Source organism: Silurus aristotelis, assembly GCF_946808225.1.
Source record: "Silurus aristotelis genome assembly, chromosome: 20".
Lineage (NCBI taxonomy): Eukaryota > Metazoa > Chordata > Actinopteri > Siluriformes > Siluridae > Silurus > Silurus aristotelis.
The window spans coordinates 4169538-4184086 of NC_139593.1; the positions used below are offsets into that span (position 1 = coordinate 4169538).

At 38.3% G+C, this 14549-nt stretch overlaps 1 protein-coding gene and 1 long non-coding RNA gene across 3 annotated transcripts; both read right to left on the reverse strand.

Annotated features, from left to right (window-relative positions):
- Positions 1-6397: 6397 nt before the first annotated feature.
- Positions 6398-12462, reverse strand: LOC310715862 (lipopolysaccharide-induced tumor necrosis factor-alpha factor homolog). 2 transcript variants are annotated; one of them, XM_083522554.1, is made up of 5 exons: positions 12339-12462; positions 12075-12167; positions 10044-10193; positions 8201-8333; positions 6398-6684 (listed from the first exon to the last, which is right to left on the reverse strand). In XM_083522554.1, exons 2-5 carry the CDS (start codon positions 12151-12153, stop codon positions 6579-6581), a joined length of 468 nt encoding a protein of 155 aa, XP_083378680.1. In that variant the 5' UTR covers positions 12154-12167; positions 12339-12462; the 3' UTR covers positions 6398-6578. The 2 variants fall into 2 exon arrangements, with proteins under 2 accessions (XP_083378680.1, XP_083378679.1); XM_083522553.1 differs by lacking the exon at positions 12339-12462 and having other exon boundaries at positions 12075-12293.
- A 440-nt stretch (positions 12463-12902) lies between these two features.
- Positions 12903-13166, reverse strand: LOC310715575. Its single transcript, XR_014530366.1, has 2 exons — positions 13024-13166; positions 12903-12992 (listed from the first exon to the last, which is right to left on the reverse strand). It is a non-coding gene; the product is annotated as an uncharacterized lncRNA (long non-coding RNA).
- Between the last annotated feature and the right edge of the window lie 1383 nt (positions 13167-14549).

The following is a 14549-nucleotide window of genomic DNA, read 5'->3' on the forward strand; positions in this document are numbered from 1 at the left end:
AGGTTTTGAGTGATTTTGCCTTTAGTTTTCTCCAAAACTCCACAGTAAAATGAGTTGAAAATTAACAGAGTAATAGACAGGGACACTGTAAATAAGAATTATTTGAAAGATTGAGCAAACCTATAAAGAAAAATGTTTAATGAATGTTTGAATGTGGAACATGATAAAAATGCACTGAGTCTTTTTTATAACGGAAACGCCTTTCTGAAGCGTCTTTACATGTATTTTGACCGCTCCCAGCACCCGTACCGTAAGTGCACGATTAGACGCGCAACACTAAACAAAGTGCGGCTGTTTAACCGTGTATTTTCAAGATGCGGCTGCTGAACCGCAGTTGCATTAAGGTGTGTTGTGGGCCCAGAAAAAAGTCTGGTTTAAGTGATTTTTAAGTGATAAAGGGGGAATATTGAGGTTTTCTGAATTAATCCATTTGAGGGTTTCATAGAGTTTAAATAGTTTTCTGTGCATTTATACATGATACAGTATTGAAAGTGTTTACAGTTGTTGTGTTTAAAAGAGAGTTCATAGTTTAGATTGAATTCTGTGCATTTATATGGTACAGTATTGACATTGTTTACATTGTTGTGTTAAGAAGAGAGACAATTCAATAACAGTATTTTCATAAAAAAGAAAAGAAGAACATTTTATGTTGAAGGTTTAAAAAGAACAATTATATTTTTATTTAACTTTGTTTATTTCCTTTGAGATAATAACTTATTTTTTGAGTAAATAACTAAGAGATATTTTCAAAAACTTTGTGTTGTGTTATTTTCATATTTACCTGGAAAGAGGTTATTATTGTATTTGGGGGGAGACCTACCTAGACACACGGTTAAAATCTTTATTAATACTATAACTGAAGAAAGGTGAATTCATAGTTAGGTAAGGAAAACATTTCATGTGTGTATTTTAAAAGAGAAATCCAAGATAAAATTGAGTTAATAAGGGTTAACACATTTAATTAATACATTAACAGAACCCAGAAGCCTTGCCCTAGTTAATATGAATACTGAGGGGAGCGCTACATAACTTTAAAACATTCACAGAATGTAGCAATTAACTCAATATAAATTAGTTTAGAGTAAGTGTATGATTTTCATTCATTCACAGAATTGAAAAAAAAAAGCATCACATCATCAGGTGTGATACAGGCCTGTCTAACGTTAATGTCTCCCCGTTTTACTGCATTTAAAATGTAGCAAGGTAAAACATGAAATCCAAACTATTCAGCAGATTGTGATTGTGTACCGTAATGTGAAATGAATGTGTATGGTATCAGAGTGAAAAAGAACTGATTGTTGTGACTTTTCAATATTAGTACAACTACATACTGCATCACTGTATACACACAGCTTGTGTATTTACTGGACTCTTGTTAATGTACTATTACAGGATGGACGACCTTTTCAGCTTCCTGAGGGAGAGAAATGTTCCTGAGTCCACCATAAATAAAATGATTTATGATAAGTTAATCAGCATTTATGAATACAGTGCATATTAGTCACACTTTTGTACACTGAACATAAAGAGGAATATGAGAGTATAACAGTTGATGGATACTGATAAGTGAGCACTAGTTTTACACTACACTACTTATAGGCAATGCCATCTGAAACCAAGCAGGTTATAAAGCAGGTGTGGGAGAATCAGTCAGTTTTACTTTTATACTTATAGATAAATATGAAGTTTGTGTCCTTAATTCCATGTATTCTATCATAAAAAAATCTTTATAAAATGGTATCTCCAATGGTATAAAATCATATGTGGGCAAATTTGTTTATCTTTAACACTTTACATTTTCAGTTACCATTTTAAAAGTACTATGGTAATATTTTAGGGGTGTAACAATACACTGTAACCAAGTCTTGTGTTGTGTATTTTTTTATTTTTATCTTGTTTTTATTCCAATGTCTTGCAGTTATTGACAGATGAGGAGCTGAGGAACTGTTTGCCTTCTCATAGAGAGACCGGTTGGCAGCAATGGGGTTTTGCAGGAGGCAGGAAGATACGGCAAGCTCTAGGGCAAAAGTGTAACGCTTACAGAGCTCGGACATACGTTTCATACGGCCCCTCGGGTTGTTGCATGTCTATTTGATTTAATTTGATCTTAAACGTTTTTATTTCCCTCATTATTCACACTGCTTTAGGTTCAATCCCGCCATACTGCTCAACATCATAAAGCTCCATCTCAGTCATGGCTCATGGGTCCTCTGACACCATAATCACCTCTAACATACAAAGACTTATATAAGACTTCCAGGATGCGTTCCAGAAGAGACAGAAACACTGGGAGCTCTTTATCGCTGTGCAAGCGGACTATTTTAAGGGTGATAGTGTGTAAATGTAGAAAAATTAAGAGTCATGAGAAAACTGGATAAACCTTTTTGTTGTCTCTTATAGTGAGGGAAAAAAGAGGAGGAGAAAATAAAAGTCAAATTGCTGTCTGATCCCTTTTTGGTTTTGTAATCGGGTTTTTTCTCTCAGTTTATTTGACAAAGGTATGTCTGAGGTATTGCATTAAACATCAACACCTAAACCACTGCTAGTGTAGACCTGCAAGTGTGTTCTGGACACATACCTGTAGTTATGAGGGTCAGGAGTTCAACTTCATTGTCATTGCAAAGAGTGAATCGCAGAAGGCGCTTGACATGCTTCGAAAAAGAAGATTTCTAAAAAGAAGATATATAATAATAAGGATATCTATATATCTTATTTTTATTTTCTTTATTTGTACTATGTAAATAAAGGTAAATGTGTTTACAGTGCCTCTTTATGTCTGTGTTGGAATGTTACATTATAGAGGAGTCCCTCTATAATGTAACATAGTTTGAAATGTTATTCCTAACATTCCTGAACATTCGGTCCTGCTACGGATTTACGCAAATTTTAAGAAAATATGCAACTTGCTGTTAGTGAGGTTCCAAAAGAGAACCAGCGATTTTCCGAGGGCCGAATTATCAGGCGTTGACTGTGCAGCAGATAGATATAAAGGTTATAGCAGTGAAAGATCTACATTTTCACATTGGATTTCACATTTAGTCCCAATTCCCTCCAGTCTTCTGGGAAGATGTTCCACTAGATTTTGGCGTGTGCTTATGGATATTTGTGTTCATCAGCCATGAGGGTGTTAGTAAAGGCAGGTTCTGATGTAGGTGAGGAGACCTGAGGTGCAGTCAGCGTTCACATTCATCCCAAAGGTGTTCAGTAATGATGAGATCAGAGCTCTATAGCAGTAGATCTTCCTCTCCAAAGCATGTAAACCAGATCTTCAAGGAGCTCACTTTGTGCACAGGAGCATCACCATGCTGGAACAGATTTGGGTTTCCAAGTTCAAGTGTATGCAGAATTTACCTGTACAATTGAGTGACTCCAGTTTTGTGGTAACGGTTTGAAAAAGAACCACATAGAGCAGGAAAGATCAGGTGTCCCAATACTTTTGGAAATATATTGTAAATGTGAAATATTAGGCAGGATGTGTGTAAGGCACAATATGTGTGGGGAAAGAGGGGGGTGTGAAATTACATTGTGCAATATTTTTGGAGAAAATATTTATAGATGTGACATTGTATTATTTACTATCCAAATATACATATGGTGTAAAGAATATTTTCCAAACAAATCTGGTCCAGGTGTAGAGAAGCTTGAGGCCCCTGGTCTAGATGACAAATTGGCAGCAAGGTGTCCTGATGGATTGAGTCGAAACTGGTGAATTATGGTGAATTAATATATTAGTGAGAGTTATTAATGGCAGTTGGATGTAACCTGTGTGTTATTGTGACCTTTAACCAGTAGGTGGCGCTGGTACAAAGATTTGCTGCATAGCCTCAGCTCATGGTTCTGAAGATGCCTTGAAAGATGTGTCTCCGTGCACAAAAGGTTGTTGCTAAGATACACCCTATAGAAATAATCTTGAGACCCTCACATCCTGTTCTTTGTCTGATTATAGGAACTCTTTTGGAGTCTTTAAAATTCTGTAAATAACTTTTATGAGCTTTTCTTTGGCAATGATGCGTCATAAACTATCCAATCATGATTGGAAAAAAAGCTTGTAGGAGGAGCAGCAAACTAATTTTGGACAAAATCCAAGATGGTGGAAAATCTATTTTGGGGAAATTTGTACAGAAGGAGGCGTCTTAACTCAAGATTATACTCAAGTTTCACCTGAGGGTGGCGCTAGAGCATTGGCAGCACTTGGTCTAAATTTAGTCAGAATGTTCATCAGTCTCTGCTCAATCAGTGTTTTCCGAATTTCACAACTTTTAACCAGACACTTCTATGGTCTGAACACAGACCCCCCCCCCCCCCAAATCCAGGAGGAGGAGAGGAAGAAGAAGAAGAAGGAGGAATCAGTGGCAGAGAATATGACAAAAAAGGGGACGTTTTGGAGACAAGGTGAGGGAGGTGAGATTGAGATGGTGTGGACATGTGCAGAGGAGGGACATGGGGTATATCAGTAGAAGAATGCTGAGGATGGAGCCACCAGGAAGGAGGAAAAGAGGAAGACCAAAAAGAAGGTTTATGGATGTGGTGAGGGAAGACATGCAGGTAGTTGGTGTGAAAAAGGCAGATGTAGAGGACAGGATGGTATGGAGACGGATGATCCGCTGTGACGCCCCCTAATGGGAGCAGCCAAAAAAAAAAGACGAAGACGACTTTGGACGCTCGAGCAGTCCAAAGAGCATTTTCCCTTCACTTGAACTTAAAAAAAATATAAACAGCAGTATATTTATATATTCAACTGCAGCATCAGCATCATTTTTGGCTTTATGGAAAAGGCCTTGCTGGAACGTTCGTTTTCTCTAAATGGCGCGTTTTTTTCTCTCGTCTTCCAGGTACTTCTCACTCTGTTCTCCGTGTTTAGTCAATGCTCGAGATTATATTCCTTTACAACGGCGACTTTTTTTCTTTGCATGTCAGACTGGTGGCATTTCCATTCAACTCCACAAAAAATACTGCAAATCCATCTTTCTTGAAACTGTCTGTGTTCGTCGTCCACCTGCTCTTTTTTTTTTTTTTTTTTTATAGAATCATGTAAAAAAAAACTTTTTTCAGGATGAATTGTGTTTTTATTTCTTTATGTTTGTTTTTCATTTATATTTTTATTAGTTTAAGACCACTGCTATAAACTGTAGTTTAAAAAATGAAACGGTAGGTGTCAGTAATGAGTAAAGTGCAGTATTTCAAGAAATTTCCACAGGACGGATTTTTTTTTAAATAAAGTAGAACCTCTATACTCGCGACCTTGACACTCGTGACCTCGATGGTTGCCGACTTTTCGTTCGGAGCCGTACTGAGAGTAAGTCTGATAAAAAATCTGATCGTCCGCGAGAAGCCGCGAGCGGCTCGAACGTCTGGAGTCACGTTTCGAAACAGAGTTTGTACCAATAAATGACAAAAAAATGTTGGCAAAATTATTTATTATATTATGCATTTAAAGTAGTAAATAAAACATTCATGACAAGTAATTCACAATTTGTGTTGAGTTTACACTACAGTACATGTACAATCCCCCTGGAAAAAGGAACCATCAAAAGAAGAGTCGAAACCTCACTGCACTGTACACCTTCATACAATGATGAGTGAAGAGAGTGACACAAATATGAGGGAAAGAGACAACTGTGATTATATATCATATACATATACATGTCCAGGGACAGATAGAAATTTGTACAATACATATAAATCCAACAAAAGTCTTTTCATCATTGCAGGACATGTGGAGGTTTTACACACACATGTGAAGTGGAACCTCGTCGTGATCGACCCCACAGATTTCCTGCTCAGGACTCCTGATCTCCTGAAGGCTTTAGTCTGTAACGTCACGCTTGGTAATCAGAGGTACAGGTTATTCATGACTGACAGTAAACAGAGTTCAGTCCATGAGATAAATATTTATACACTGAATATCACAGATATACGTGTTGGATAAACAGATAAACGTCTCTCTTGGTCTCCATCTCATAGAAGTTCTTCTTTTCAAATTTGTACTCCACAGAGCATTCCTCCACTCATTCGCTGTCCAATTATTGTGCGATTTGTTCGATAGAAACAGAAGGAACTTGCATGTATCGCAAAAAGTGTGTTTACACACTTTTTAAAGCACAAGTCAGTGTGGATTGTGATTGGCTGGAATTTCTAGTTCAACTTAAGCTCAAATTTGCATCATGGGATTTTTGAGTTTCATTTTATACACAGTCCCTTACGAGGGAAATATCAAGGTCCGTGACGTCGGAGTGACGTGGGGCCGCCTTCCCGTGGGCTCACCACCTGCAGGAGGGACCGTAAGGGACGGTGCTGTGGGGATTGGGCAGCAGTCGAAGGCGGGGGCCTGCTTAGACTGCTGCCCCCGCGACCCGAATTACGGATAAGCGGGAGAAAATGAATGAATGAATGAATGAATTTTATACACATATTCTGTAAAAGTCATACTGTTGCTTGTTTGTGTCTCTCAGTACAGGTTGATTTGATAAAAATCCTCACTGTACGAGAAAATAAAGCATTGTTGAGGAACATGAAGACAGTAGAAAACGAGAAAAAGACATTTGACGTTCTTCAAGTTCTCCAGGTGGTTCGGGTTCTTACATGCGCCGGTAAATGTGCAGAACGTTCCTGCAGTTTGGGCATATGTGCTGGACGTCTTTACAGGAGTTCACACAGAAGGGGATCAGGCAACACGGCCAAATTCTGCGCAGAGATCAGACACAACATGGCAACATGGCATGAGTACAAATAAGTAGAACTTTTCTACACGATGCAGGACTATACAAATCATACTGAAATACGTTGGGTGCAAAAGTAATCACCCCCCCATAGATCTGTGTGTGTATATATACCGCTTTTTAAAATATGCTGTACTGTTTACATTAGGGGTGTAAAGAAGTAAAAAAGGCTTCGATTAAAAACCGAGTTCCTTCAGGAACGTATTAAGTGATGGACTGCAAGTTTGTTTCGTCTCCGCCTCACACTTTGAGCGCAGTGTCACTGTTTTTATTAAATTATTATTATTAAAAAAGAAACTAGAGTTAGTGCAGTGTCACTGCGCATACTCACTCTGTACCGGATATAAGACTTGTGTGTTGTTTTTGCACACACACACACACACACACACACACACACACACACACACACACACAGTTTTTTACACATCTTTATAACCCAAATAGGGTCTAAAATATGTAAACTCTTTAAGCTAATTAAATTTTTCCATTTATTAATTTTTATTAATTTAATTTAATCAATATAATAAAAGTGTATTGCATTAATTAGATTTATTCAATCAAATTTATTTTGATAAAATACTATGAGTTTATTTCACATATTATTTAACCAAACAGGCATTTATTGTCAAATTGTTTAAAAAAAAAAAAAAGAAAGAAAAAAAAAAAGAAAAAACACGATGAAACGACGAAAATGTTTTGCATTTCTTTCCCCTAAAGAAAAACAAACAACGTTTAGTAGCTGGCACTAGTGAAGCGGTCGGGGACATTTTCCTGCCTCCACCTAACCTCCACCCAGAACAAAACTGAAAAAAGCTTCTGTACAACTGTCAGGATCTGGAGGAGGTTTTTCTGGGAATGTGTTTTCAGTTCCTGCCACTAGTTGGCGCCCCGGTGCAACAATTAACTCATCATTTTCCACCTCGAGGCGATTAAATGTATGATTTTCTCCCCCGGTTTGTTGATGTTTACACGTGTATCCATTGTGTTTTCTTGCCAACAGTTAATGTTTCCTTTCCTGTCTTTTATATTTTCCTGCCTTGGCGTTCTTTTTATCCTTCAATAAACGACATCAGCCTCTTGTTTGTCTCTGCACATGGGGTCACACACTCCCCTGAGGCAAAATAACCAGCAACGTCTATGTCTAAATGTCTATAACCAGATAGTTTAAGAGATCTTGCTTGATCTTGCTCATGAAAGCTCATTTGTACAGCTCTGATCTCCCACACTGAATGATGTGTTCACTGGATTTGATGGAGGTTTCCCACAAACCCGTGGAGCTCGAGTGCATGCAGTCATTAACCAGGGACGCACTACGAAATTCATGGCAATATTTCTGAGGTTCTACTCGATTAAGATAATAAAATTAGATTTGTGATGAAAAGGTTTGTCTTAAATTCATGTGTGTGTGTGTGTGTGTGTGTGTGTGTGTGTGTGTGTGTGTGTGTGTGTGTGTGTGTGTGTGTGTGTGTTAGGTCTCTCACCCGAAGATGCACAGGGCTCCGAAAACAATCCAGACGAGGAGGCCGTTGACGGGTTCAATCGCAGTGATGATTTGTTGTTGGCAATAAGTGCACTGTATTTGAGCTGGAATGTCTCTCATACCTGACTGAATGACTACACACACACACAGACAACGCACACACACACAAACACACAAAAGTGTGTGTCAGATAAAAGTGTGCATCGTTTTGAACACATTTGCGTTTAGAAGTCAGGAGGCACTTAAGTAAATTGATGGTTTGCTGTCTGTCTGAACCAAAGAAATAAAAGTCACTTTTCGTATCGTATCACATCGCATCGGTAGCTGCTTCTTATGTATCTTTAACGTATCGTATCGTTGGCTACACATCGAGATGTGAATTGTATCGGCCTCAGTTATGGAGCTTCATAATATATCCAGAAATGGCCTTCTGCATCCATCACCGCTAAGTACATTATCTGCACATGTATCCACCTCCATTAGATCTCCATGACACAAAGCATGACCAAGTTTTCAACTCCTGGAGAAGATCCGAACCCTCTGTAGGCTTCCGGACAGGTTAGAAACCTTCTGCTGGCCTCCACACTGAGCAATTCATCCCTGATGTCAGAACACCTAATTACAGCATAACTTTTGAAACACTCACACTGCACACACTGGAGACTCCGCCTATTATATTTGAGATCTCAAAACTCTGGGCTTCTAGTAGTTCCTAGAATAGTAAAGTCCACTAAAGGCAGTAGAGCATTTTCACATTTAGCTCCTAAACTCTGGAATAGTCTTCCTGACAGTGTTCGGGGTTCAGACACACTCTCACAGTTTAAGTGCAGATTAAAAACATATCTTTTTAGCAAAGCCTACACATAACACACATCACGCACATCACATCACAACCTTGTGCTCCAGAACATCTGATCACATGCACATTATCAACTTGTGCTGTTAATATCATGAAGAGCAGCTACGCTAATTCCTCTCCACTGCTTCTCTTTCTCTCCCCATCCCGAGGCTTTCTGAGGTTTGGCCAGCTCCAGTCACGTCCCACCTCGTGAAGATTATGGACCTATGGGTGATCATGGAGAAGTAGATGCCAAACTCGCAAACATCCCGAACCATCTACAGACGTACGAGTGCCAATTGGATCCCACTACATGTGTGGCATTGGACCTCCTGTAGTGTTTAAAGGCTCTGGCATGGAGAAGCTGATGCTGGATCTGTGATGATCACAAATGTTGAGCTCAGTAGCTCCTAATTTCTACCAAAGACTGTAGAAAGAACATTTACTTATAATCTTATACTCCAGGGCTCATGTTAGTTTTCACTCTCCAGTGTTCTGTATTGTTGAAAGATTTATGATCAAACTCTTGATGTCACCCAAATGAGGATGAGTTCCCCTTTTGAGTCTGGTTCCTCTCAAGGTTTCTTCCTCATAAAATCTAAGGGAGTTTTTCCTTGCCACAGTCGCCACGGCTGCTCATCAGGGATAAATACACACCATTCACCTTGACTGTTCATTTCTGTAAAGCTGCTTTGAGACAATGTCTGTTGTGAAAAGCGCAATACAAATAAACTTGACTTGACTATTAATGTTCAAATGTCTTCTTGAGGAAAATCGTCCCCATAGCAACGATTACAGTTTGAATCCATTTCCATGGAGCGCCATGACGTTGTTCCTATAGAAACGCTAACGAGGGAATTAATAGAACAATAGAGTGGCTGTATGACATACACAAAAGCTAAACTGTCTCACACACACACACACACACACACACACACACACACACACACACACACACACACACACACACACACACACACACACACACACACAGTTAAACACTCACCCACAGGGTTTACCACCATTACAGCAGGCTGTCTCTGGATGACTGTGGTCGATTGGACCATGGCAAAATCGGGCTGCATGATGGTGGGCACAGGCTGAACCACTTCGGCGCTGTACTTCGGAGGAGCCGGGTACATGACGTCCTGTGCAACTGTTGTCAATAAAAGGCAAATTCATATCCCGTATACACCACACATATGGGAATATTAACACTTAGACATGCAAATCTGCAAATGTTACAGTGCAGAGCAGAGCGCAGGGCAGCTATCCGGAAAAACAGGTTTGGGGGTCTGTGGGGTCTGGGTTTATTGTTTTTAAGAGCGGCTGGGATTGGTCCAGATTTTTTAAGGCGCATAAAGGATTGTTCTGAACTTTGCAGTGGGTGGAATTGGTCCAAATTATTGGTGGGAATGGATGGGACTAGGGGTAAATGTGGGAGTGCTGGAGATTGGCGTCTGAGTCACAGTTTTTATGGGAGCCGGTGGGATTGATTCAGCTGTCTCAAAACAAGTGGGATTAGTCAAAGCTTTTTAGTGAGTGGATGGAATTAATTAAATCATTAGTGGGAGTGTACAAGTTTTTTTTGTGTGTGAGCGTAGAAAATAGTCAAAACATAGGTGGGAGTCTGTGAGATTAGTCGATGTCTTGGGATCAGGTGGGATTCGTTCAACTGTTTTGAGTGAGCGGGTGGGATTTTGTCTATTTTTTAGGGTAGGAAATTGGATTAGTTGAATCATTAGTGGGAGTGTACACGATTGGTCATTTTTGAGTGGGGGATTAGTCAAAACCTTGAAGACGCATGAAAGATAGTTCAGACTGATCTGAGCTTCATAGTTGGTGGAATTTGTAAACAAATTTTTTGGAGGGAATGGGTGGGACTGGGGGTCATTTTGGGAGTGCCAGAGATCGGTGTCAGAGTCAAAGTTTTAAGAGAGGGGGTGGGATTGATTCGACTGTTTAGAAGCAGGTGGGATTATTCAAAGCTTTCAAGTGAGTGCACAGGTTTTTGTTATTTTCTGTGGTAGAGGTTGAATCAGACAAATCATTAGTGGGAGTGTACAAGGTTGTTTTTTTTGTGTGTGGGCGGGGATTAGTAAAAACTTTGGAGCGAGTGCATGGGATTTCAATTTCTTGGGTCAGGTGGGATTAGAGGTGTAGTAAGATTTAAGTGGTGGGATTTTGTATATTTTTGGTGGTATAATAATAATATTAATATTTATTTTACGTAGCGCCTTTAAAAGTAGAATCGCAAAGCGCTTTTCAAGCATAGAAGAAAAAAATAAAACTAAAGATAACAAAAAATAATAAAACTATTTAGAAAAAAAAATAATGAGTAACATAAAATAAGTAAATAGACATCACAGAATACATCACAAAAATAAGAAATCATATAAAAGTTATCCTGAAAAAGTGCGTTTTAAAGGCAGATTTAAAAACAGTAAAAGACTCGGCCGGTCTAATCTCAGTGAGGAGAGAAATCCACAGCCTTCCAGGAGCATGAAGGTCCTGTGACCCTTTGCAGTGGGTGGCATTGGTCAAACATTTGGACAGGTGGGATTAGTTAAAGCCTTTTGAGTGAGTGGGTAAAATTTTTGTCCATTTTTAATTGTTCAATCAGGTGCAATCAGCCAAATAAAAAAAAAAAAAAAAGATATATTTGAAAGTGGTGGGATTAGTCAAGCCACTAGTAAGAATTGATTGGATTGATAGGATTTTGTGGGTCATGGGTGGGATCAGTCAAACCTTTAAAAGGAAAACGAGTGGGGTTGCTAGAATTCTTTTTTTGGTGGGATTAATCCAAATTCTGGTGGGTGTGGGTGGGATTAGTTAAACCTGGTCAGATTTGGGAATAAACACGATTGCGTACACATCTACACCGATCTTTATTATTCTGTTATGGATACAGAGATCAAATCAAATCAAATTAGTATGAGAAATTATGGAAGCTTCAGTTGGCATTTTCTTGTAAAGGATGCAAAAGTATTGGCCTCCTCTTTCAGACGCCTGGAATAAGCAAGATCATGTACAGTACCTGTGAATGGAGGAGAAGTAACTCCAAATGTGGGATCAGCAGAGCCTGGATATGGTGGAGGAGGGTTGAGCTCCATCATTAGCCGTCCAGGAGCTTCAAAAAATTAAAATAAAATAAATCACTCTTCCTTTTTTTCTTAGTTTAAAATGATTGTCCTTTCCATCAATAAAATGAGCTTCTCTCTCTTTTCTCTCTCTCTCTCTCTCTCTCTCTCTCTCTCTCTCTCTCTCTCTCTCTCTCTCTCTCTCTCTCTCTTGCTCTCACTCTGTTTGTTTCCTCATGTCATGGGAGATATTTGTATACGCATTTGCACTGTCCTGTCCAGCAAGTCTGGTGGCATTCAATTCCTCAGCGTAACATGACGGTGCAGTTTTTCCACTAAAGTCAGTCACATACATGCAAACACACACACACACACACACACACACACACACACACACACACACACACACACACACACACACACACACACACACACACACATTCTTGTTTGATTGAATGTGTACACAGGTGCCACATATGACAATGAATCAGGTAGGAGGAATTAGAAGCAATGTCAATAACGCCATGCTGGGGAGTTTTTGAGTCCTACACTGTATACATGCATTATTATTATTATTATTATTATTATTATTATTATTATTATTATTATTATTATTAATATTTTTATTATTATTATTATTATTATTATTATTATTATTATTATTATTATTATTATTCAGGAGTGTTTCCAAGCATTTAAAACTAAAACATATATAAATAAAGAAATAAAGAAATAAATATATTTATTAAAATGAAAGAAATATTATATATATATATATATATATATATTTTTTTTTTTTTAAATACACACTAATAAACAGCATTTGCATTGTCAATTTGCATATGCGATGCCACAGCGCCACTGTATTGGATTTACTTTTTGGCATTAAGAAGTGTTCAGGATTACAAACTAACGTCAGATACACATCGAATCTTGGAGTTTGACCTCTTTTAGAAACAACCACATGAAACACACAGGAGAGAAAGAGTAGGAAAACAAAGCCTTATATTTTTGACACAAACCCAATGAAATAAACACACGTACAGGACACACACACACACACACACACCTACTGTACTGTACATACCAAGTTTTGTGAAGAAAAAAGGGGCTTGTCCTCTTGAGAGATACAAGGTGAAAAGGTGCTCTTGCTCATGTATGAGGTGAAAAGGTAGAGAGAGAGAGAGAGAGAGAGAGAGAGAGAGAGAGAGAGAGAGAGAGAGAGAGAGAGAGAGAGAGAGAGAGAGAGAGAGAGAGAGAGAGAGAGAGAGATAGGGAGGGAGTGTGCCAAAATATTTTTTTTAAGGACAAACTCACATGACTTCTCATCTCAACCAGATCTGCCTACATTTCCTTCTTTTATACGATTTGTTTAAAAAATTCTTTATTTTTCTCTCACTTTAAAATTGGACTGACAGCACAGTCTGTACTATTTTTATAGAATAGTATATTGTTTCTACATATTTTATATGTTATAGTTAAACTTTTACACTTTATTTACATGTAGGGCAGCAGTAAAATGCATTTCACTACGTCATATTCTAAGAATGTGTACGTGACATTAAATTCTATATGATTTCCTACTTTCTCTCTTTTTATTTACTATTTTATTTGTGCTTTTAAATATGAATTACTTGTATATATCTTTTCACATAACAACTTAAATTTAGATTTAATGATGATGTTACTTTTATTAGATTTCTCTATCTATCTTGTATTTGTACTCCTCCAGTTCTACCCCAATCATAGCTCCTCCCCCTTACATCACGATTCTTTACATTGTGCCAGAATTCCTTCTATTCATCATGAACTAAGCAAAATCAGAGGCATGAAACAGACAAGATTTAACAACTGGGGAGTCAAAACACAGAATATAAGAAAGGATATAATTAATGGTGGCTAAAATAAATCAAAACAGACCATTAAAACCAACAAACTCAAAACAAATTTAAAACACAACAAAGGACACCCAGAACTGTTGAGCAGCTGGAATCCTTTATCAGACACATATAGGGACAACATTCCTCTCCCAAAACTTCAGCCATGTCCCAGATGTACAGTATAAGACGTAATGCTTTACAGTGATAAACACGGTCCTGTCAAATCAAAAGGACCTCATTTGATTCCTTAAAATGGTATATATACACGGTTTAAACATTTTATATATGATATTCTACTGTGAATAAAATATGGATTTATGAGATTGCGTTCTATTTTTATTTACACTTTACACGAGTGTCCCAACGGTTTTGGAACCGGGTTTGTACAGTGGGATTGAAGAGTTCAAGCCCTACCGTAGCTCCTCCCCCTCAAATCACGAGTCTTTACAGTGTGTGAGAATTTCTTTTCACACGCCACCAACTGCTGCTGTCATCAAACCAACTATCTCTGTACATAATGGCAAGAATGTAAATATTTGTACATTCAACACA

Coding starts and splice junctions, on each gene's coding strand:
- LOC310715862 (XM_083522554.1), bottom strand. CDS start 12,153: ATGATGGAGCTCAACCCTCCTCCACCATATCCAGGCTCTGCTGATCCC. Junction 10,194..12,074: donor TACTTCTCCTCCATTCACAG/GTACTGTACATG, acceptor TATTGACAACAG/TTGCACAGGACGTCATGTAC. Junction 8,334..10,043: donor AATGGTGGTAAACCCTGTGG/GTGAGTGTTTAA, acceptor GTGTGTGTGTAG/TCATTCAGTCAGGTATGAGA.